Genomic DNA, 24,082 nt, shown 5'->3' on the forward strand with positions numbered 1-24,082 from the left:
ACATTTCTCCGATTTGTATTCATTTTATTGAACAATTCTTTATTACAACAATGAAGCTTGTATGAATTATGCATGAAATTATAGCAGGTACTTTTTATACTTAAAACAGCCTTTAAATGTATGTATGTGTGTGTGTGTATCTGTGCATGTGTATTTTTGTGTTACAGATGATTCATTCCTCCCCAAAACTTATTTAGTAATGGTGTTTGCATTCATACTTTTCCCACTCCCACTAAGCACAATATATGGTGTTTTCTGGGATTTCTGCTTCTCTTGAAGCAAAGCCACCGTCCCAAGGGGAGTATCACTGCTGCTCATCTTCTTCAGCAGCGCCTCCTCCTCAAGCTTTTTCATCCTCCTCTCAGTTTTCATCTTTCCAGAGCCCTTCCCATGGAAGCGATGTGAAAGCTGCCTGAAAGCTTCTTTTGGGGTCAGCTTCCGCCCAGACTCATCCACATACTCAATTTTGACGTCAGGTTTATAGCTATCCTTCTCCTTGAAATCTTGGGTGAAGCCTCTGTATTCTTCTCGGCGACTGTACTTGTCATCGAAGCCCATCTTGTCCTCGATGCAGTAGTTGTCGTTGGGCAGGGCGCCTTTTGGTGCTCTGACACGGGCGACCTTCTGCATTTGAGTGTCCAAAAGACCTTTGTTTTTGCACAACAGCAAGGCAGCAGCAAGCCCAGAGTTGACAATGGGCTCTTCATCCAAAATGGTGGCAGAGGCTGTGGAGAAATCTGGTTGTTTCTGCTCTTCATCCAAGTTAACTGTGCTCCATCCAACATTCTCGTCCATATCCGAGTCTGAATTTCCAGCATCATCTTTCTCTTCCTCCTGTTCAAAATCCATAATATCCTCTTGGTCCTCTCTGTTGCCTGACAGGCCATAAGTTGGAATGTCACCCAGAGTTCTGCAAAACTCAGAGGTCGCGTTGAAAACAATGTTGTTCCTCTTCTCAGGATCATTGTCATGGTCGTCTTTACCAAGCACTTTAATCTGCTCTGCCACCTTCTCCCCAGAGTCTTTGAGAAGCTGCTTTTGCTTTAGCTTCCTCTGCTTCTCCAGTTGTTTCTGCAGCTCCTGCTCTGCCTCGTCCTCCTCAATTACAGCAGGCTCAGGGGGTGTAAAGTCTTCGTCTTCGCTTATGTCCATTTCTGCCATCCTGATGTCATCAGACATTTGAGGGACAACATTTGGTATTCTGCTCTCCTCCTCCTCTTTAACTTCCTCACCGTCCTCGTCCACCGGTTTGCGGCCTCGGCCACGTGTCCTGGAGCCAAAATCAGAACTCCGAGTGTCATCAAGATGTTCAACTCCAACTGTCTGCTTCTCCTTCTTTCTGATCTTCTTCACACGGCGTTTTGTTTTTTTAAAGCCCACCATTTCCTCAGGCGTGTAGTACTCTGATGCAATAGTGAGAGAGGGCATTTCCAAAGACTGAGCCTGATTTCGTAGAGCCTCTTTTATGGCCTGGAGCTCCCGCTCCCGCTCTCCATCAGCGAAGCCCCCTGTATTCAGCCGGAAGCTCTTTTTCTTTTCGCCCTCAATCTCCTCATCATACTTTGACAGTACAGAGTGGGACTTAAACGTAACCATGTCATCCACACTCTCCTCTTCTTCATAGGGCTTGTAATCTGGCTTTTTCTTTTTTAACTCCACATTCTTTTCTGCTTTTTCCTTGTCCACCAGTCCCACATTTACAAGAACATCTTCCTCCTCCTCAAGCACACCTTTGTCTTGCAGTGTCAGGATGACAGTCTGGCCCTCATTGAAGGATTCCACCTTGTGCTGTACTTTGAGTCCCTTTAGATCTCCAGATGTATAGGCATCCTTCCTGCTTTGTCCAAACTCCTCCTCAACCAGACTGCTGACACCAAACTCCTCATCCATCTCTTCCAGAAGCTTGGCTCTTTTCTCTGCCATTTCTTTTTCTTTAGCCATTTTCCTGCTTTTTTCCACCCAAGCAGCGGTGTCATCCAGCCAATCATCATCTGCTAGGGACTTGACTTTTCCCAATTTCTGGTTCTGGATGCGTTTCTCTTTCATAGCTGCAAGCTTCTCTCTCATATCTTTCTGCTTCTGGATGAGAACTGGGTTGATGGTCTCAGCCACCACTGGGTCCTCTTTAGTGCCAAGCTCCTTTTTGTTCTCATTTAATTCCAGGGGCTTCAGACCCAGCTTGGCTCTAAGTTTGTTTGTCTCCTCAATGCTGAGCGATACATCTCCGCTTGCAGACTGAGGTTCCACCTCTGTATTACCTTCCTCATATCCGAGATCAACTTTCTCTTTCTTCACCCGTGGCTCCCCACTGCTCCTTTCGCCTTTGCTGCGGCCCTCCCGTCCGCTCCTTTCCCTGGACCCGGAGCGTTTTCGTTTCTCTTTAGTCCGAGCCCCATCCCGGTCAGAAGCATCTCTTTCTCGGTCCTTGTGGCGATGTTTCTTATGTTCGCGACGGCGCTCCTCCGTGTCCTTGTCGCGGCTTTTTTCCTTATGCTTCTTGGACGAACCCATTGTTTCCCTCGGCTGGTTACAACGGTATCAACTCAAAAACGTTAAAATATATTCGCTCACACAGTCTCTTGGATGGGATTAATGGGAAGGAATATAGCTTGTCTTCGCTAACAAACGTTAGCTGGCCCACATTAGCTTCAGTGCTAGGTGGCTAACGGACGGCTTAACTCACTCAGTGCAGACACAAAAATGAAGACTTGAACTCGAAATCCCACATTAACCGACGATAGGTGAAGATGTATAAAAAAAAGCCAAGCTGTTGGTTTTCTTTAAGTCAGTACAGCCATCATTGCCAAGTTTAGGAACACGACCAGGTCCTCAAACGAACAGCGAACGACAACACGATACTGCGTCTTTGAAAGCACTTCCTATGGTCCAATACTAGGAAATGTATACTGCCTCCTGCTGTACGGGAGTGTTTATATCAGGCCAGGGTCACGTCCATTCAAGGAGTTGATGGTGAAAAGAGGCTTGCTGCATTTTCTGGGACCGACAAGACATTATCATTTCTCACATGGCTTTAACCAGACTCCTAGAGAATCTGTAAAGCAATCTGCAACATATGAAGTGCTCGGTTAGGACGGCTGTTTCAGTTTCACTTTGAACGGTAACATCAACGTTCACTGTATTAAATTGCAAACTAACTTGGCTAGTACCATTTTAATTAATATGCCCAAATGCCAGATATTTCGTTAGCTGTCTTCTGTTAATGTAAGCTAGACTTGTCAGTTTACAAACCCGAGCTTCAATTCTCGATGCCTGATTGAAGTTGAGCTTGGTTAACATGAGCTAAGACGCTTGTTTGTTTCAACTTTTGTGTCGAGGCATTTAAAAGTTAGCTCCGCTGTTAGCAAGCTACATAGCATTAGCCAGCAACCTGTGCAAGCTCGGTGACTCTTTGAAATTGGGCTTTGTTCGCCTTTATGATAGACACAAATAAATGTAAAGGTGATGTTCTTTTGACATTCAGCGTGTTAGCTAACTTAACGGTGCAGATCGGGGTTGCCATGGCGATTCTGGGACGGAACTAGGTCACAAATGGTAAGCTAGTAAAGTTCACCAAGAAACAAGCTACACACACTGACAATCAACGTTTGTTTGTGCTGACTACAAGCACTGTAATAATGATTATAGCTTCACACTTTGCCTGCCAAGCTAACGCAAGCTGCGGTCCCTGCGGGGAGTAGTTACAGAAGGATCGCGCTAACTCGCTGCGTGGTGGAGGGAAGGTCTCATTGTTTTTCCCCGGGAATCCGAGCGGGCCGTAAACAAGAGTCCAACGGCAGCTAGCGTTAACGGACAGGGACAGAATCACTAGCCAGTATACGATCAACGCACTGATGTTGTCGAGCTGTTCGTGACTTGGATAAGTTAACGTTAGCTAAAGTTAACTGCTCACTAAACGTGCTGTTGGTAAGAAATGACGCATTTGATGCTTTCATGTTAGCTATACAGTAGGTTCTGAAAACGTATCTGTGTTATCAGTGATAAGTGAGCAGCGTTATTAACAGAGAATTACCGTTAATAGCTAAGTAATAACATGCCAAGGACGATACTGGGAGAAATCTGATGAACTAGCTTAAATAAGACATGTATTACTATGTCAAGTTTGCTTTCTAGCTAACGTTACAGTGTCAAGTGACTAAGAATATCTAAAGTAACGTTAGCTAGAAACTTAAAATTCTCCTCAACTGTAGCATGTTTTTTTTTTTTTTTTTTTTTTTTTAATGTAGCAAGACTTGTGTAACTTGCTTGTTGATGTGCTATCTGTGTGATGACCAGTATGAATTTTGTTGTGAATTCCAGCAAGCTGCAAGTGGGTGACATGGCAACTGGAGGCACTCCTTTTGATGACAGTGCAGAAGAGCTGCACAACTGGACTGTAACAAATGGCAGTCTGGAAGATAGACTCAATAACATGGTATGGGATGGTCAGAATAGCTGAATATGACAGTTGTACATAGTGTTATATTTGAAGGGGTTTCGCAACACTTCCTGCATTTGATATACAACCAATTTCACCATAATTCTGTAATTGACACTCTTAAAACTATAAAGTATGCACTGTTCAACAAAATAAACCTCTCTTTCTAGGTGAAAAGCATAGCAAATGACCTTATTTTTGTCACCATATGTCTGATATGTACAGTAGTAGTTTATCTGGCCCCACGAAAGTAAGCACACATAATAACTAACAGTTCAAATGTTTTGTTGTTTATCAGGACTGGGGTGTGCAGCAGAAGAAAGCCAACCGATCCTCAGAGAAAAACAAGAAGAAACTGTCAGCTGCGGTGGTGGAGAGCCGCCTGACTAATGATATTTCTCCAGAGTCAACCCCTGGGGCTGGTCGCAGGAGGGCCCGCACTCCTCATTCCTTTCCTCACATCAAATACACCACCCAGATGTCTGTCCCAGACCAGGCTGAGCTGGACAAGCTGCGTCAGAGGATCAATTTCACAGACCTGGATGAGGTGAAAAGCTGCTGTGCTCCATTAGAAACATTTATTGTTCCATGTGTTTTGTGTGATCAATATGTCGTTCTTAATGCATGTTCCAAGAGAAGAGGGCTAGATTTTTTTTTAACATAAGGTGGCTTGAGTGACTAACTGGTAGTGATATGGATGCATAGACAGTAGCTCCGTCTGTGGACAAAGATATCTGAAAAAGCTGATGGTTTGTCAGACACTCAAAAGAAATAACCACCCATAGCCAAGGCAACATCTTTAGTGTATTGCCAGTGTATCAGTAATATACCAGTAACTGCAGATGGCCCTACTTGTCAAGTCTCATCTTGTGGTTTTTAAATGTTTTTGTTAACACGTCCCATTTGGTGCTGTTCATTTCACTTTGACAAGTTGTTGGCTTGCTGGTCTGTTACACAATACACCACATAGTGGGTAGTGTCTCTGTAGTGCTCCTAGTATGATCTCATTGGATGTAAAATTTGACTTTAAAGGTACACTGTGGAGTTTTTACCACTACTAGTGCTATAGAGCAATGTTTTGATGAGCAGTATTGTAAGTCTCCTGCCAACATAAGTATGAGGAAACACAAGTACTGCATTGACATGATGTTAATTTCTACTGATTGCAGATCAGTAGAAATTAAGGCTCACTTTTTACTAGTGTCATTTTTAGAATCTCATAGACGTGAAATAAAAATCTTAAGCAGTGTTTCCCCTAGAATTTTTTCAGGCCCAGCGGTACACACCGAAAAAACCCTAAAGAGACGAGGCACTCACATCACGTCAAGAGTTTCCCAGGCAATGACACAGAGGTTGACTCACGTTTCAGAACAGTGCCGCACAGAGGCTCCCAACTGCAAATGATTATTGATTTCCAAATGAATTGATATTTGGCCTTATTTTTGGCATCAGAGAAAAGATTTTTTGGCCCAGAGGGGCCTCTCGTTGGCCCGGTGGCCCACCAGGCCTGTACAATTATAGGGGAAACACTGCTTAAGGTTTATTATGCTGTCAAACAAAGTAAAAAGTTGCAGTTCTTGTTCAGCGATAAAATGCCAGTGCACTGCTGTGCTGCTCCAGCAGCCAGCAGAGGAAGCAACTGCAGAATATTTTTCATAGTTTGGTATGGAGTTGTTTGGCCGGCCTTGGTCTGCAGCGGAGCTGAAGGAGGTAGAATAGCAGAGCTGTACATGGAAACAGGAGAAGAAAGTGAGAACAGTGTAAAGAGAAAGCAAGGTTGGTATTGTATTGGTGAGGCACTTCCTTGGTGGACAAAGCTGAAGTCAGAGAGAAGATGTTGTACCAGTGCAGATGGGGCATAGTTTTTACTGGACTACTGTCACATTTACTTGTGTAGCACAGGTGGTAATAACTCCTTATGTGGGTGTATACAATGTGTTTTGGTCAGAAAAATACAATGAAAATTCCACCTCTCTAGGCTGGACAGTAATTAAAACCTCAATGCTTACAGTGTCTTAAGTTTTAAAAATAAAAGTCTAGAGTGGATAATTTGTCTGACTTGCATCTTCTTTTTTCCTTAGAGGAGCATCGGCAGTGACTCCCAGGGGCGTGTCACAGCTGCCAACAACCAGCGCCAGTTAGCTGGAGAGAACAAGAAGCCCTACAACTTCCTACCTCTTCATGTAAATACTAACAAAAGCAAGGAGCTGCTCCCTCCCTCCTCCTCTGCCCCAGCCACCCCAGCTATTGCCAAGGAAACTAAGAAACAGAGCCCAGGATTCAGGGATACATTAACCCCTGTAGTTCCTACCAAGGAATCGTCAAGGCTCAGCCGTGGTGGCATTGAGAGAGGGCCCTCGGCGCACAGAGAATATGGGAGAGGAGATCCCAGAATAGACAGCAGCCAGGTAATATTTAGTTTCATTGGCAATGTGTTTTTCTCTGCTCTTACCTTTGTTTCATGATTGAGCATCCACTTGATGCCATGTAGTCTGAGGTCTTGCTCTGGAAAACACACAGCAAGTCATATGAGAAATAAAATATTTTAATGTTTTGTGTCTGTTGAACTGTTGAAGCCTAGGTTTGTACAGAACCAATCAAAAGTTTGGACACACTTTCTCATTCAAGTGAATGGGAAGGTGTGTCCAAACTTTTGACTGGTACTGTAAGTAAATGTTTTTTTGGTCAGAATTAAGACTTTACTATTCAGTCTGAGATATTCATTGTCTCTATACAATGTCATTCTTATATGACAATGATTCTGCTATACTTGAATTAGCAGTGAGCTCAATTGCAGTAAACCAATCACTGCTAAATCAGTATATAACAAGAGTTTTTTTTTTTGAAAAAGAATACAGAAAATAACTTTATTAGCTTTTTAAAAAAGAAGTTGCTGTATGAATAACTGCGTAGAACTCGATTATGTTTTGATATTGAATTGATAGTCCTGTTCAACACATCCAAATTACAAAGACAATAGACACTGAACGTTATCTCATATCTTTTTACTTAACTCTGTTTTTGAGGGATTACTTTTTACAAATTTTAAGGTGAAGTCAGTAAAGTTAAAAGTTTCATCTCTTGGAAGGCACAGGGAACTACAAACACTGGCAAACATGTCTCTTCCACAACCTTTTTTAAAAAAGTAAATTCCATATTGTGGTTTCTCACAAGTGTTACCAGCAAATACACAAAGAAAACTAGCCTGTCTGTTAGTAAGGCTTGATGTAACAGCAGTAATAAACACTGATAAGCAACACTGGCACACCCTCTTTGAAATATTCTGGTTACTTTGTGCAAAAACCCAGTATAATATTGGTGTTTATTGCTTTTAATGTTTTCATTAAATTTCATTTTGTAGTTAACAACCCTGCTTTGGAGATTATTTTTTACATTTAATTTCAAGCTTGCCTCCCTGGTCGTATGTACATAGCATATGTACGTATCACTGCACTCCAGACTGCTCTGAGAAACCAAAACTAGGATGAAAGTGAGGGAGAGCTAGTGCAGCTAAAACTAGGCTGTATTTAGGGCAATTTATAAATATGCCACCCTTGGTGCCCGGTGAGTTTTGCGCCCAACCCCCTTTCTGCCCTTGTTTAGCCCAGTCTGAGCCATCGCTTCAGATGCTCGCTTACCTTTCCTTTCCTTTAGTCTCTCTCTGTCTTCTCTTTGGTTTACACCTCTGATACTCAAACCCTCACACCACCACCCCCCCCCCCCCCTCTCTTTGTATGGTCTCAGGTGGTGAGCAAACTAGTACAGATCCGGGAGTACATCAGTAAGGCGAGCTCCATGCGGGATGACCTGGTGGAGAAGAATGACGTGCCGGCAAACGTGGAGCGCCTCTCCCATCTCATCGACCACCTCAAAGAGCAGGAGAAGTCCTATTTACGGTTCCTGCAGAAAATGCTGGTTAGTCTGTCATTTGTTTCTTTAGCTTCTCTTTAATCTTCTAGTACTGTTTTTTTCCTATTGTGTCAGACAAATGTTTACAATTTCAGTAAAATGTGTTCTTTCATATATAAGGTTGTTTCTTAGCTAATACATAGTTGAAAAGGAACCTGTTTGCCTTTTTATCTTGGCAGCTTGCCGCACATATATTATTAATTGCTGTCTTTCTGTGTGTCTCGAAACACTTCAACAGTCAGGTCATGTTTCATCTGCTTTCATCTTCTCATAAAAATGAGGACATAGCATGCTACCTTCCTTTCCTGTGTAATTCTCTTTGGAATTATTGTGCCTTCATTTATTTAGTCATATTTGCAAGAAATATAAATATTTATTGAACAGATGGGTTTTTGTACTCTGTATTTCATTAGTTGATGTGTGCATGCATTCTCATGTATGGAGCATCTGGGGGAGCATATTGTCTTTTGAATAGTTTTCAGTAACTTGTTGTTGTTGTTACTTTTCATAATGGCAAACAGTTGATGAGCAATTTTTTTTTGGTCATCTACTTTTCATACTTCTTTACATTTGGCTACCTGTATGTCACTCCACTATTTCCATAGGCACGGGATACCGAGGAGGATGATGTGGGGACCCTGGACTCTGCAGTGGGCTCAGGTTCATTGGCAGAGAGCACTTCTCTTAACATTGAGGTGCGCTCTTCAGATACCTCCAATGCAACGGTTTGTACATTTATTGAGGACTGTTTAAAAAAAATCTGCCACTTTTTACCCTTGTTCATGCTTTCTGTTGATTGCATGTAGCCTGTGTTATTGGTATCATGATGTTATTTTGTCTTTAAACTAAGCAATTTTCGTTTTTTTTAAAAATCATTGTAGGTTATTCTTTATTTGCTTTGTCAGTACCTGACAAGCCTCTTCTACCATTGCTGCTGAGTAGCAGTGTAGTATTGATGTTGCTGTGTCTTGGTAGAGTCAGTCTTGGTAATGGAATGTGGGTGTGTATTCTGTAGGGCGGCAGGCCAGAAACTGTGAGAGCTGACCAGAAGGAAGAGCTGGAGAACCTGCGTAAGCAGCACGAGCTACTGAAGAAGATGCTGGAGCAGCAGGAACAGCTCAGGGCCCTGCAGGGCCGACAGGAAGCGCTGATGGCCATGCAGCACAGTGCAGAACAGGCACTCGCTGTGATTGAGGACACTGGTGAGAAACACACACACACACACACACACACAGTCACAGACATGTTCACATACTAGTATTTTTTGTGTGGATTTAAGGTAAGTCACTCACAAAAATTTTTCTAAAGGGGAAAAAACAATATACATTAATTTTTCGCTGACGGTTGCATGACTAGAAACAATTTATTGAGATTTTAATTGACAGAACTGTTAATAATTATTTCTGGTAAATGTATAATTTTTTAATTTAATGATTAAAACAAAACGCTCCACTATGTTTAATTCCTTTGGCATTTGGTGTTGCATTAGTTGTCACAGAAACCACAGGCAGTGTGTCAGGCCTGAGCATTACATCAGAGCTGAATGATGAATTGAACGATTTGATCCAGCGGTTCCACAACCAGCTACATGACTCTCAGGTACAGTAGTCCCTGCATCTGCACTGTCTTCTTAAATAATAACATTATGTCATTTTGGAATATTTCCTTTAATGAACTGGCTACTGACTTATGTACTCCAATTCATTAATAATAATAATAATAATTATTAAAGCATTGTGTCATAATGTCACTGTTTATGTTATATTTTGTTAAAAATATAAAGAATTGTATGTTACTCATAATTGTCCCATGAAATCAAATGTTTTATTTGGTGGTTTACTGCAAATAAAATCTTCTAATGTTTAAAATATACAGTAGGGTCCAAAAGTCTGAGTGGATATCATGCTGTGACATCTAAAAAATTTAACTTTAAATTTATGTAGATGTAAAAACTGTGAACCACAATATCTCTGTGAGAATTTTGTCACAATACAATTAAATGGAGAGACTAAGTGATAATGTCGACATGTTCGGCCCTAATCTGTCACTCATCTGACATGCAACATTAACTTTTTTATTTTTATCAAGAAATGTATCTAAACACTTGAATGTATTAACAAAGTTTCAGTTCAAGCTGCCACTGTTTATGCCCTGCAGACTAAGGCAGTGCCAGACAACCGTCGTCAGGCAGAGAGCCTTTCCCTCTCCAGAGAAGTGTGTTGGTCCAGGGCTCCCCAGGCTGTTGGTCCACCTCCACACAGGCCCCTTCTTCACTCTGCATCTGGTCCCCACTCTGGCCTAGACACTGGGGCAACAGCTGCCAGTGCCAAACTCACTAAGCTCCAAGAACTCCAAGACAAGAAGCAAACTATGGACAAGATCCTGCAGGAGCTACATTCACTCAGAGACCAGACACTCAACAATAACTCTTGTAAGAATATTTCTCATGCATTGTTTTACAATATTCTGTGTGTGTGTGTGTGTGTTTTTTTGTTTTTTTTTAAACTGCATGTGGTTACCCTCAGGTCGTGGCTTGTCAACACAGTGCAGTCTGAGTATGGGAGGATCCTCAGATTGTCCATCTGCTCTCTGCTCTAATGGGGCCTCAGCCTCTACTTCCTTTCATCCCTCTCTCACACAACACCAGGACAGTTCCAACTCCACAGACAAGCTCAGGTACACAAAAAAAACACAAAACACCAACCAGTTGAACAGGCGGGTCAGATTTCAGCAGCAGAGTATTGTAGAATAGAGTGGGAGTGGTGTAGTATAACTTTACAGCAGGAAAACCTACTACAAATCCCTCTGTGGACTAAAATCAGTCTTTGCTGAAGTGTTCATGAACACCTGTCTCCACCCGTTTTAAGGGTGCTTTTCTGTAGGTGACCTTACACTTTGACTTTTAATTGAAGGGGGAATTGGAAAGACAGTGTCCTGGCGTGTCACATAACCTTTTTAATTATTAACTCCAGTGAGTATTCATATTTCATTCACACATTTGTACACTCTCCCTTTGTCACCCTACAGGAAGCTAAAGGAGGTTCACAAGCGTCTGAATGAGCTGCGTGAGTTGGTTCAGTACTATGAGCAGACTTCTGATATGATGGTGGATGCAGTCAATGAAAATGTGAAGGAGGATGACGATGAGGAGGAGGAGGAGGATGAGACAGAGGACGGCTCTATGTTTGAGGCCATGTTTGACTCTGAGCAGGAGAATCGCCAGCCTGTAACTAACATCAGGTGGGTGTGTAAATACATAAAATGACAGTTTTTCTGAACAAATAATGGATTGATTGGACTTTTATCAAGAGGTTAATCATATTTAGATTGAACAGATTTTGTTAAAATGGCGAAACTATACTGAAACACTGTCAGTGGGAGGGCAAATAGGGGAAAGCTGTGTCGTCTTTGGGCTCAAGTTCAGCATTAGATTATGTGTGTGTAATTCAACTACTGGCTTTTGTGATGTATGCATAACAGTCAGCCGATCTGTTCAGAAACCCACAGCGCAGTGGAAACTGGACAGACTTGAACAGCCTGACCAATGGGCGCAGTGTCAGGAGTAGTGCCACTAATAACCGGGATGGCAGACTCAACACTGAGTGTGAGATCAACAACCGGTCAGCAGCCAACCTCCGCAGCCTTAACATCCCCTCAGCCATAGGTACACTCATGCACACACTCATAACAGCTCACCGTTATACCTGATTGTAACAGTTCTCTTGAGTTTTCACATTTTATAACTGAATTTTTCCTTGAAAGTTAAATGGGTTTAAAATATTCTTTTCAAACTTGGCAACATTCAATCTCAGTCAATCTAGTCTAATCTAGTTTACAGTAGGCAAGAGACCCACTTTTCAATGACATAATATTACAGAGTGTTTTACGAAACGTAGATGATAATCCTATAACTTTGCTCCCATTTAGAGTGCCAGTATAATAGGGACACCCCCTATAATCAGGTGAAGGATGATGATGAGGATGAGGACGGTCTGAATAATGATCAAGGGGCACAGGCTGTAGCTCCAGACAGCGAGGCTTCGGGGTCTAGCCGGAGAAGCAGCCTTGGGAATGAAGCAGGTTTTGCCCAGAAGGTTCATCGGCAGACAGCGAAGCAGAAACTACGGCAGCTGCAGGAGCTGGTGGCCATGGTTCAGGTGAGGCAGATGACTGAATGATATTAATTAACATTTTCTCAAGATGTTAGATCCAACCAGATCTAACATCTTGCATCATGTTCGGTGATTTTATTTGTGGGAATAAGAAAAACAAAAACAAACAAAAATGGGCCCATGACTGCAGATGCCCTTGAACTGCATTAAAGTGTTTTCAGGTCTATTCTTGGTTTAACAACTGAAGTACTGTCTATCCTTCTGCATCCAGAATAGCACCTTTTTTGTGGTTAAGGCCTATTGACTCAATCTTAAGCTGAACAGTGTGTGTCTGTTTGCAGAGTGACGACACTGATGGCACAACAGCAAATGAGGACGAAGCTTTACACCAACAGCCAAATAATACCAGAGCTACCGTGGCAGGGCCACTGGGGACTGGATCTAAACAGAATCCCAGAGACCTCACACTCTCTAGCAAGGCTAGGTATGGTATATGAAAGATCTGAAAATCCTACCTGACAAAATTTAAAGTTTTTTCAAAAAACTTGTTTTTCAGTGTATTCTGAATATTTTGTTATCTTCTTGTTTTCATCTTTATGTCCTGGGTTGATTTACAGGGAGAAGCTGTATGAAGAGAAGCTGCGTCAGCAGAAACAGGAGCTGAAGCAACTCCATGAAGAGCGCCAGAGACTCATGGAAATCCAGGGCAAGATCCAGGACCTGCAGTGGGCTTGCCCTGACCTGCAGGTATTTCACACACAAAAACACAAACACGGAGAGTATGCACAAAAAAATAGTGATATCTAAGTCTACCCATGCACACAAATACACACAAATTGCACAACAGGTCTCCCAATAGCCCCTGCAAGCTGCCAAATGCTACTAAATATAAATATTAATGATATACAGTAATGGTCTTTGGCCTTTGCTGTTCTGTTTTAGCTATATTACAATATATTTTAATCCACTCTAGGTTCCACTTTACAAACACTGCATTCATTCTAAAACAGTCGATTGCTGAGGCTGTCTCAACTGTGCAAGGAAAGAATTAAAACTATATACAGCAGCTATGTCTTTAAATGGTTAGATATATGTATCTGAAATATACTATTTTATCTCTTGTGGTGTCTATTCTAGTCGTCTGTGTCAAGCACAGTGAGTCAGCAGGGTTTGCTAAGGAAGGTTCCAGTTGCAGCTTCCACTCCAGCTACCGTCCAAGTGTCTTCTTCCTCTGGACACAAAACCAATTCACCTGTGCTCAAACCCACTGCTCCAGAAGCAGCTACTTCTTCAGTCACTGACAACGAGGTGACACATGTCAAAATAAACATTCAAAACAAAACCTCTGCGTTGAGAACCCCATAGATCTGTTAACCTACCCCCTCTGTTCTTCCATTACCAGCAGCTTTGGTCAGAGATGCGTCGCCACCAGATCCTGCGGGAAGAACTGCGTCAGCGCAGAAAGCACTTAGAGTCCTTGATGGCTGAACACCAGAGGCGTAGTGGTCTCTGTGACAGGATTGAAGACCAAGAGGGACTTGCTACACCCTCACAGTCTGTCAGTAGGGATGAAAGGTAGGAGACTTATTGCTCCAGGGGCTTGTCTCATGAAGAAGTTAGAAGTCGGTCACCTTTTTTAAGTTATTTTGCATACTGTTGTTATTGGATAGCAGAGCGCTTCTCACTGAGTTGTATTTCCTAGTTTCTAGGAGGAATAATTATTCCACAAGCAGCTCAATTTTAAACCATTTTGCTGATTTGTCATTAGGACAATGGCTACTTGGGGTTCCACTCCCTGCCACCTTGATGACGTTGATGACGAGGATGACGATGATGAGGAAGAATATCGCTCTGAAATGGGTGCAGAGGAGGAAGATGAACAGGACGACTGTGCAGAGAGCAGCTCTGACGATGACATCCACATCTACTCATCCAGCAGGAACCAGCGGCCCTACAGTAACAGGAAGAATCAAGCATGGTCAGACTGCAGAATGATTTTCCTAAATATCCATTACTGATATCTGTAATCTGTCTTTTAAAATGATGTGCTCACTTGTCTGTGTCTCCAGCAACCTGAAGCCTCCACCAGCCTTCTCATGTGAGAGTAGTGGGCATCCCTCTCCTCATACTAAGGCGAAGACCAAACAGCAGCAGCAGCAGCAGTCCAGAAGTTTGAACCAGTCCGTGAGCCAACATGGAGGTACAAGGCGGCAAGAGAACCTGCGCTGGGCTTCTGAGCTCTCCTTCACTGAGGGTTCATGCCACTGGCAGGAGCAGGTCAGCCAGCTGCAGAGACAGCTGGACTTCAGCACCAGCATGTGTCAGACACTCCTGCAGGACCAGCAGGTTGGTTTACCGAACACATGCACGCACAGACACTGAATGACAGTCGTAATTGACAAATGCCTCAATAAATATCATTCCTCTCCTCTCTCCCTCCTTCCACAGACGCTGTCTTATATGTTGCAAACCCTGCTGACGGGTCAGTACAGTGTGTTACCCAACAATGTGTCGTCACCACAGGTCCACCTGGTCATGCACCAGCTCAACCAGTGTTACACCCAGCTGGCTTGGCAGCAAAACAACGTACAAAGGTGAAAGCAGTAGTATAAAAAAGTACACCACTTTTTTCTATGATGTGGTTCATCTTTTTTTAAATGTTCTGTATTCTGTCAAACCTTTCTTCCAGACTAAAACAGGTCCTGAATGAACTCCTCCGCCAGCAGCAGCAGCAGCAACAACAGCAGCAGCAGCAGCAGCAGCAGCCTTCATCTTCAACAGCAGGTTGGCAGACACAGAACCAGGGCTCATCCCAGGAATCCAGCTCCTGTCCCTCAGTCTCTCCTGGTGTCTTCCTCCCCTTCTCCTCTACTCTGCATCCTCCAACCAACAACATGTCAACTGCTGCCTTATCCCCGTTCGCTCCCAGTATGACGTGCATATTTATCAGCCCTTGGGCTTGATTTTCACACAGAAAATGTCAGGAATTGCAGGCATTAGAAGCAACAGGGAGCTAAAACATCTAAATAAGAAATGATAAATGCATTCTCTGATTATGATGTGATGTAGTGTGCAAAAAACCTTCTCAGTTATTCTAAAATCAATAAAGGTACATATATTCATCGGATTTTAAAAATCCTGACAAAAATCCTCTGCAATAAAAAAAGTACTGTAGCTTAACTGTGCTGCTATTACTGGTATGAGTAATCATTCTCAATTTTGCGTTAATATTTTTCAAACTAATAACTCATTTCTAATAGTAATATAGGATATGTTATGAATATGAATGTGGCTTTAAGACTATCTGCTGCGCAGGCAGGCTGGACCAAAGTAATGAAGTACAGAATCTTAAATCCACTCATTTTGGTCAGTAGAAGGCATTGACCTGATATAGTAGCTCGTTGTATAAAAGATGGAGAGTTTCATCCAGAAAAGGGAGCACAGTCCTGCTGTTTCATGATTTAATTGATTTTTTTTTTTTCCTATTAACACGCCAACTTAAGAAAATATTATTTTTTTCTTTCTCTCACTCTGCAGGCTTTAACTTATTTCCACTCTTCCCTACTGCCATGGGCGAGTTCCCTCAGGGCGCGGCAGCTCAGGCTACCCCTGACCACCAGAAGCAGCATTTAGACCCAAACGCTTCTATCAAAACAGAGTACATGAGTTTCCCTCCTCCACTGCAGCGCTCTCCTCTTAACTCAGCTACAGACAGAGGGTATGTCATCATTTTTTCCCTAAAAAGACATTTGTATTTATTCTTGTCAACATTGCCGTTCATACTGCATATTTATTTCCCCTATGACCCCTTCAGAACAGCTGGCTGGCTCAACACCTCCTACACAAACAACACCGTCCTGCATCACCTGTCTAAAACAGAGGAAGAGTCTCCGACTTCCTCCCCCACCCTGGCCCGCCGCCGCTCACGACCTCAAGACTTTGACCAGGCCTCACAAGAAAGCTTCAGCAGCATGCCTGATCCTGTTGATCCCACCACCATCACAAAGACTTTCAAGGCTGGACGCAAGGCCTCCGCTCAAGCCAACCTGGCCTCCCGAAGCAAGACACCAAGCAAGAGTCGCCGCAGGAGGAGCAAAGGGCACAACAAGAACAGTGAAGGTATTAAAGCAGAGTTTAATCAACACTTCTCTGACTGTCTCATCAAAGATTTACTAGTTACCCAAAGGTAGTATTTGTGGCTTTGCAGTATTAGATTGTATTGGATTGCACACGTTTATTTTTTGGTGTCCTTCCAAGTATTTACTCTAACCAAATTAATGAGAAAATTCTTACTAGTGTTTTTATTCTTATTTTTTTGGTGCATTCCTCAGGCCATGAGAGCGACAGTGTTAGCAGCACTGCAGACTTTGTCCAGGAGAGGGCAGCCCCGCCTCGTCAGAAGGATCAGAATCAGAGTCTGTTGGACAAGTTGACTCAAGAGAAACTAGACAGCAAAACTAAGCTTGGGAACAAACGAAATGATCTCTCCTCTGGTACGGCTAAAACTACTTTTTGTGAAAGTTTTAGCACCCACCTCCACCCTGTTGTATGTTGTTTTTTTTTTAAACATTTATTAAACTTCAACTGACTTATTTTTCTAGAATATTTCAACCATAAATATAACATCTCCTTTTTATATGATTTTTCTTCTTTTTTTTTTTTTTTTGCACATATTGCATGACCACATGTTTTAATTTTGGGTTAATTTAATTTGTTGTCACTTTAATTTATCTTACTCACAGCCTATGCTTGGAGAACACCCTTCCTCTCTAACAGAATTGCATGCACAGAAGCACCAGGTAAACTCACCATGCAAATCCCAGCATCATTTGGTTGTTCTGACATCACCTAAGCATCCCACGCATGGGCAATTGTTGGTTATTGAACTTAAACCCAAAACTTCCAAAACTGACCTGCGTAACGGTTGCTTTGAATATTACTATCTGTTACTGTGTTGTTTTTACTCACGAATGACACGATGCAAGTATCCATCCAAATCTCTTCCTGTCAAATTCAAACTGCAGATGCAAGCAGCGACTTCTCTCTGTTTGAGGCGCTGAGGGAAACCATTTACTCTGAGGTGGCGACTTTGATCTCCCAGAATGAGTCCCGACCCCACTTTCTCATCGAGCTCTTCCATGAGCTGCAGCTGCTCAATACAGACTACTTACGCCAGAGAGCGCTGTATTCCCTACAGGTAAATACAGATTCATGTAACTGGCTTAGTGACCAACTGCTGTCTGGATCAAATATGTTTATGCCCTTTATGTCAGGCTCAGTTTATAATAGATATTCATGCTGCTTTACCCCTCTTTAACCATTATATTTATGTATATATATGTCAAACATACAAAACACAATAATCATTAAAGCGAGAAACAAAAAATAATCAAAAATAGATTAAAAACACAAACAGAACAATACAGGGAAAAAGGAAAAGAAGAAAACTACTAATAATGTACATTTTGGTCAGACTCAAGTCACAATTGCATTTTTCCAGCACACAGCAATTGTATATTAGGCCTGGAGATAACAAAAATATACCATATTTTTCTTCTTATAGCTGAAGTTTCATATACAGTAGCACCCTAAAACTTTCCATAGATTTAGACTATTCAATATTTTTCCCACATCGTTAATTATGAACTTCCTTAGTGGCCCCCGAGTTATGTTTACTTGATATATTTCCTACCATATCAATGCTCAGGACAGAATAATATGGTAATGTGACAGGTTTTCAGACTTCTCAGTACATTTCTACACACAATAGCGGCCGCCTCGATAATTTTAGACTTGCTTGATTTTTGCAAGAATCTGAATCCGAATGTCACTGCTTTCTGAGCAGACCAGACCTGCAGTAGACAATAAAAGACAAATCAGCTGAAGAGAAGGAAAAGAGGGGACTTTGGAAATGGCAGCCGCAAAAGCTAGTGGAGCTAAAGTCTATGATTCAGCATTATTTTCTAATCTTAAGTTTCAGTGTGTTTGTGATTTGAGGGCAGATATTATGTGAAACATTATGTATATGATGCAATTTGATTTCAAGTTGGAATTAAAAAAGGGGGGAAAAAAAAGAGCCCGGCCTTTTGATATAAATGGCATGTTGCCTTGACAACATCAGTCCGTGGCACAATAGGCTCTCTTTTTGTCTCTGCCAGGACATAGTGACCAGGCATCTGGCAGAGAAGAGTGCAGCTGAGGACCAGTTGCCTCCGCTTGGCCCTGTGGCGTGGGCTGCAGGCTCTCAGTCTGAGCTCACACCCAGTGAGAGTCTGGCTACCAGTGATGCAGTAAGAGGCACATTATTGCTTCCCAGCGTGGAATTCTCACGCTGCCCATCCTTGTTTGTTCTCTTTTCTCTCATTTTTGTATTGAAGTCCTGAATGAAGTCTTTCTCTCAGTCCCTCTTGTCATCCTTTCCATCTTCATTCAGTTTTACTTTCCTCTTTTACATTTCAATACATCTTTCATCACTTTGTCTCTTACCCTTATCTCCTTTCATCTTCCCCTGCCTTGTCTCTTTTCATCGCTTCACGTCTCTCTTTATTCTGCTTTTAATTTTTCCTTTCCCCATCTTCATTGTCTTTGAATTTAACTTGACAGCAAGACTTCAGACGCCTCTCTGTAAGAAATGACCCCCGTCTCTCCACGTCTCTTCTTCCAGATCAGACATGTGTTCTTTGTTCTAGGCCAAGGTCTTCTGTGGCCTTTTTTATGTCTAAATAATGCCTTTGTTCAAGAGTGATGGATGAAATGTCTAATTTTCTATGTTATGCTGTTGTTATTTTCACATGCGATCTGTGATGAATCTCCTCCTATAATTAGGACATCCTTTGGTTTAGGAAATGTAAGATACACGCTGTGTGTTTGCCTCACAACAGAATCTCCACCTTTTTCAGGAGGTGGTGGAGAAGAACTTGAGGCTCACACAGGACACAATGAAGAAGAGGGATGATGCAGAATCTGTGGGCAATGAAAGCACCGTGTCGACCTCCTCCAACCTGGATCCGTTCGCTAAGGATGATCTCGGTAATGCATGCTAGTTATGCATGTATAAACTATTTGATTTTGGGGGGGAAAAGGAGGGGCTGAAGCTTTTAAAAACTGCATCTGAAACCTTTCCCCACATCCCAGTATTCAACTGAAATGCTTTGCTTGATGCCTTTAACTACAGCAGAGCTACTCAGGGCTGCACAGGGCTTGTCTTGGTTTACTAGCCGGTTTACACCATAGGATCAATACCGCATGGACAAACGAAATAATATTTTCAGGACTGTTAAGCAATGAACAGATGGTCTCTCATATTTCTCATATTTGGGGAACTTCAGTGAGAGATTAGATGTGAGGCCTGGCGTACTTTTGTTTGATCCTGTTGTGTAAACCTGGTTGCAGATGCATTAATATCCATTATAGTCTTCACTCTCTTGCTTCATTGATTTTTTAACTTTTTTGTATCCCCATCTCTGTCTCCTTTTGACTCCCCTCGCTCTCCTTTCTGTGCTGCTCTAATAGGCAACACGGTGATTCATTTAGACAAAGCTCTGGCCAGGATTAGGGAGTATGAGCGCATGAAGCTTAAAGTTGAGTTTAACCCCTGCAACGCCAGCACTGCAGGTGCAGGTGGCTCTGAAGTCTCAAATGCTGAACATCCTTCTGCTAACGCTGCTGAACCAGTGGAAGGTACCCAATCACATGACCCCGCCTGAGTCCTGTAGCAACACGATCACCGCCCTCCACTTTGCTGTTTTTCGTTTAGCGGAATGTCTGATTAAAATGACGTCGTTGTTTGTGTTTGTCTGTGAGCAGCAGGTGCGGCCGGTGACGTGCGCTGTCCTCAGATTGACACCCAGCAGTTGGATCGTCAGATCAAAGATATCATGACAGAAGTCATTCCCTTCCTTAAGGTATGATAACTAACACAGGGAGCTCTAGGGCGGATATGGTGATGCATTTGTGCCAGCAGAAAAATCTTAAGCCTTAATATGATGTTGAAATGAGTTGTCTTGTATTGGATTTTATTTCTTTTAGGTAGGTGCCCCTCAGTGATAGGTGCACCATCACCTTAACAGCTAAATCACTTTTTTCATGTTTCCCTTAATTAGGAGAACATGGACGAGGTGTGTTCCCTCCAGCTGCTGACATCTGTGCGGCGTATGGTCCTCACTCTCACCCAGCAGAATGACGAGAGCAAGGAGTTTGTCCGCTTCTTTCACAGACAGCTGGGAGGTATACTGCAGGTATGAACTCTGCCGATCGCAGTTTCCTCAAATGCAGGTGAAACGAGTTCAAATGATCAGCAGCAAACGATCTGATGTCTGACTCTCACTCTTTTCTTGCTCCAGGAATCTCTCAGTAAATTTGTGGGCCGTACTCTGAAGGACTGTGGGGAGGACCTCCTGGTGGAGATCTCGGAGATCCTCTTCAATGAATTGGCCTTTTTTAGGCTTATGCAAGATTTGGACAATAGCAGCAGTGTCTCTTTGGCAGCCAAACACAAAAACAAGAAGAAGGCTGAGCAATCTAGTAAAGCCAAACACAGTCTAAAGGTCAGTTGTTTGTGTTTTTGGTAATATAGTTAAAGTATGTATGAGTTAATCAGACTTATTTGACTCTCTGTTTATGTCCCCCATTAGGAAAATCTAAAAGCCGGGGGCGATGAATCAATTTCTCCAGCCTACTCAGATGAAGACAAGGTCGTCAGTCATTTTGATATTGATAATAAAACGGTCAATACAACTCACTACATCAGTAATCAGTGTTACATTAGTGTCTCTCTCTCTCTCTCTCTCCCTTACAGGACCAAGACGAGGCCGAGCAGGACGGTGATTCTGCTTTCCAGGAGATTTACCTGCAGACAGAGACGAAGAACCGCAGGAGCAGTGATGCTTCAGAGGCTGAAGAGGAAGATGAGGATGAAGGGGATGGACAGGGAATTCCTCTGTCGATCAGTAAGTGAAAATCCTTGCCTCTGTCATCATCACTCCGTTCCAAAGAAAAATGTATACTACTACCAGGACATCATATTTTTGGCAGACATCTAGTTGAGTTGATTGGACAGTCTGTCCCTGTCAACATGAAGGTGGCAATTCTGTTTTGCAAAGTTGTGTCAGGATGTAAAACTGAGATGTAATATCAAACAATTCACTTATAAGAAGACATATAAAAGTCATATTTCATGTTTATGCACAGTGCAAGAGGTGAGGCGAGACATGAAGGGTGACATATTACTGTTTTCTGCCTGCCGGGTTTCCACATTTTCTTTCCACAACAAAACATATTCTTCACAGAAAGTGCTTTACCTTGTCAGAGTGAGACATTTTTATTTGAAAATATTGACTTTGAAAAACAGAAGAGACCGGGAGAAAATGACAAATGCATCATTAAAAAAAAGAATATGACCAGTAATGCAGGAAATAAGTCACAAAAAGTGACTGTTAAATGAAAATATGTATCTTTACCTATCTACGTGTTTGTTCTGCCTAAATGCGATTTATTTATACATGCATGTTACGCTTGTACATCTCATTCTTGCCTGTTGTCTTTCTTTCAGGCCTTTCCAAAGCAGAGACTCAAGCCCTGACAAACTACGGCAGTGGGGAGGATGAGAACGAGGAGGAGGAGATGGAGGAGTTTGAGGCTGGACCTGTAGATGTCCAAACCTCCTTACAGGCTACTGCTGACGGACAGGTGGAGCAGGAGGTCAGAGTGAAAGATGTATTCCATGAAAAGTCATAGCTTACATAAACACCTTTTTATTTAGTCTGACCTGTGTTATTATGTCCTCCTTTAGGTGACAACAACAAATGAAATCCAGGAGACTCAAAGTGAGCAGAGGTCTGAGAAAGATGATGGTGAGGGACTTTTTTTGGTATTTTCAGCCTCTCTGTACGTCTTTTATTCCTTTGTCCTCTCACATAAACTTTTCTTTCCCCTTGTGTAGCGGAGACCAACAACAAGTCAGCTGGGATTGTGGATTCCACAGAAGAAGAACATGCAACGGTGGAGGACCAGGTCCCCGATAAGGAGAGTAAAGTTGCTGCCTCAGAGGAAAGCACTGAAGCCTCTCAGAACTTCACCAAGGAGTCAAACACCACTAGCAGCCCTGACACGGACTCTCCCGTCATGATCAATGTAGATGTAAGTCCAAGGCTGAAGATGCTGGTTTAACAAAAAGTGTATTCATCCTATTATCAAGATTTTACCAAAAATAGTTGTACTTTTCAGTGGAATTCACACCTTAAACTTTATTGATGCAGGAGGTGGGCTCAGGTAACACCAGCCAGAAGTCCGATGAGGAAGACTTTGTCAAGGTGGATGACTTGCCGTTGCAGCTTACAGTCATGTGTGAGGTAACAATAAAGACTAAACTTAAACAGAAGTCAAGGTGTAAAATCCCTGTGAGAAGATCTTTATCTAACAATATACTTACTGTATGTGCTGTAACTTTAGGAGGAACTACAGAAGAGAATTGTGGAGGAGCAGCAGAATAACAACCTGTCTGTTGAAATCCTCAATGGGAACACTGAATCGCTGACTGGGCTGGTTGGAAATGCGCAGGCACTGAAGGAACCAGGTATGGATTACAATCCTTGTCATTTAGGATTACAGTTTTGTTTGTGTAGTTGCCAAAACACCTTGGCAATGTTAGCCTGGATACATCAATATATAAAAGTTTTACCCTTTTCGAGTAAATTGTGTTTTTTTTTCTTTTGTCTTTTTCAGAAAATGTTGGTGCCCAGAGTGTGTGAAGAACTATACCGACGTCTCCAAATCTACTGATTTTTAGCAACACTATGCTTTCCACCCTAAATCTGTTCTGGATGTATGATTGTTGATTCTTAATCTGTTAGTTTAAAAGGGTAAAGCCTCATAATATTCGGTCACATGTTAGCAGTGACTCTCACACACACACACACACAACAGATAAAAACTAAACCTCTACACATAATTAACACTTAGCTCATTTTATTTCCTGAATGTGTTATGTGGTGTGGGGTTATCTCTATGCTGCTGATCACTGACAGTTAAGCCTGTTTGAATCTTAAGTACTGAAACTCCTGTTGAGATCCGCCTTAGTCTTGGTTCTGGGATCAGTTTGACATGAGTTGTGATTTTTAATGTTTTATTTGTCTTGGCCTTACTGTTGTACAGCTCATCTTTCCTGCACTTGATTCCTAATTATAAAGAGATTACAGTAGAATGGAAGTTTAGTTGTAGCTGGCTGACTTTAGCTAATTGTCTCTCCAGCTTGAACACTTTCCTTTATATACCGTAAAGCTCCATGCTCAGACTTAACTTTTATCCCCTCAGACACACCTTTATATACTGTTCTGTTCTGTTAACGGTTAGTTTCCCATGATTTTCATGTAATTAAAATGTTGACTACGGTAATAAGTTTTAAATAATAAAATGCTGGAACTCTCAAAAATGGCTGTTGACAAATTTTGTACATCTGTGTCATTCATCTCCAGCTACTTTCCAGTGTGTTGCACCGACAAACCTACACTACTGTAAACTGAATGTTACTATCATGCACTGTAGTTAACACTTCTGCACAATACTTGAGAAATCTAGTACAATCTCATTCAAATATAACCAGTTTCACATAGATCACACTGCAAATTAC

The 24,082-nt window shown here is 42.2% G+C and overlaps 2 protein-coding genes across 9 annotated transcripts; one reads left to right on the plus strand and one right to left on the minus strand.

The window, feature by feature from the left end:
• Positions 1-11: 11 nt before the first annotated feature.
• sart1 (spliceosome associated factor 1, recruiter of U4/U6.U5 tri-snRNP) lies at positions 12-2,866 on the minus strand. The gene has a single exon (XM_044347317.1). The coding sequence runs from the start codon at positions 2,509-2,511 to the stop codon at positions 190-192; it is 2,322 nt and encodes a 773-aa protein (XP_044203252.1). The 5' UTR covers positions 2,512-2,866; the 3' UTR covers positions 12-189.
• A 74-nt stretch (positions 2,867-2,940) lies between these two features.
• On the plus strand, positions 2,941-23,884 carry pcm1 (pericentriolar material 1). 8 transcript variants are annotated; one of them, XM_044347301.1, is made up of 41 exons: positions 2,941-3,118; positions 3,482-3,552; positions 4,318-4,432; positions 4,734-4,982; positions 6,517-6,843; positions 8,180-8,350; positions 8,950-9,069; positions 9,360-9,546; positions 9,834-9,943; positions 10,502-10,775; positions 10,870-11,020; positions 11,372-11,584; positions 11,842-12,008; positions 12,272-12,501; positions 12,798-12,940; positions 13,074-13,203; positions 13,594-13,764; positions 13,859-14,031; positions 14,225-14,434; positions 14,526-14,802; positions 14,905-15,050; positions 15,146-15,384; positions 15,994-16,174; positions 16,271-16,575; positions 16,788-16,949; positions 17,199-17,255; positions 17,481-17,653; positions 18,615-18,746; positions 19,356-19,485; positions 19,969-20,136; positions 20,263-20,360; positions 20,559-20,693; positions 20,799-21,002; positions 21,090-21,149; positions 21,254-21,404; positions 22,007-22,155; positions 22,247-22,307; positions 22,397-22,593; positions 22,713-22,805; positions 22,906-23,029; positions 23,179-23,884. In XM_044347301.1, exons 3-41 carry the CDS (start codon positions 4,337-4,339, stop codon positions 23,202-23,204), a joined length of 6,390 nt encoding a protein of 2,129 aa, XP_044203236.1. In that variant the 5' UTR covers positions 2,941-3,118; positions 3,482-3,552; positions 4,318-4,336; the 3' UTR covers positions 23,205-23,884. The 8 variants fall into 8 exon arrangements, with proteins under 8 accessions (XP_044203236.1, XP_044203234.1, XP_044203242.1 ...); XM_044347299.1 differs by lacking the exon at positions 3,482-3,552; XM_044347306.1 differs by lacking the exon at positions 3,482-3,552 and having other exon boundaries at positions 2,942-3,118; positions 15,146-15,240.
• The last annotated feature ends 198 nt before the right edge of the window (positions 23,885-24,082 follow it).

Source organism: Thunnus albacares, chromosome 3 (genome assembly GCF_914725855.1).
Source record: "Thunnus albacares chromosome 3, fThuAlb1.1, whole genome shotgun sequence".
Taxonomy (NCBI): Eukaryota; Metazoa; Chordata; class Actinopteri; order Scombriformes; family Scombridae; genus Thunnus; species Thunnus albacares.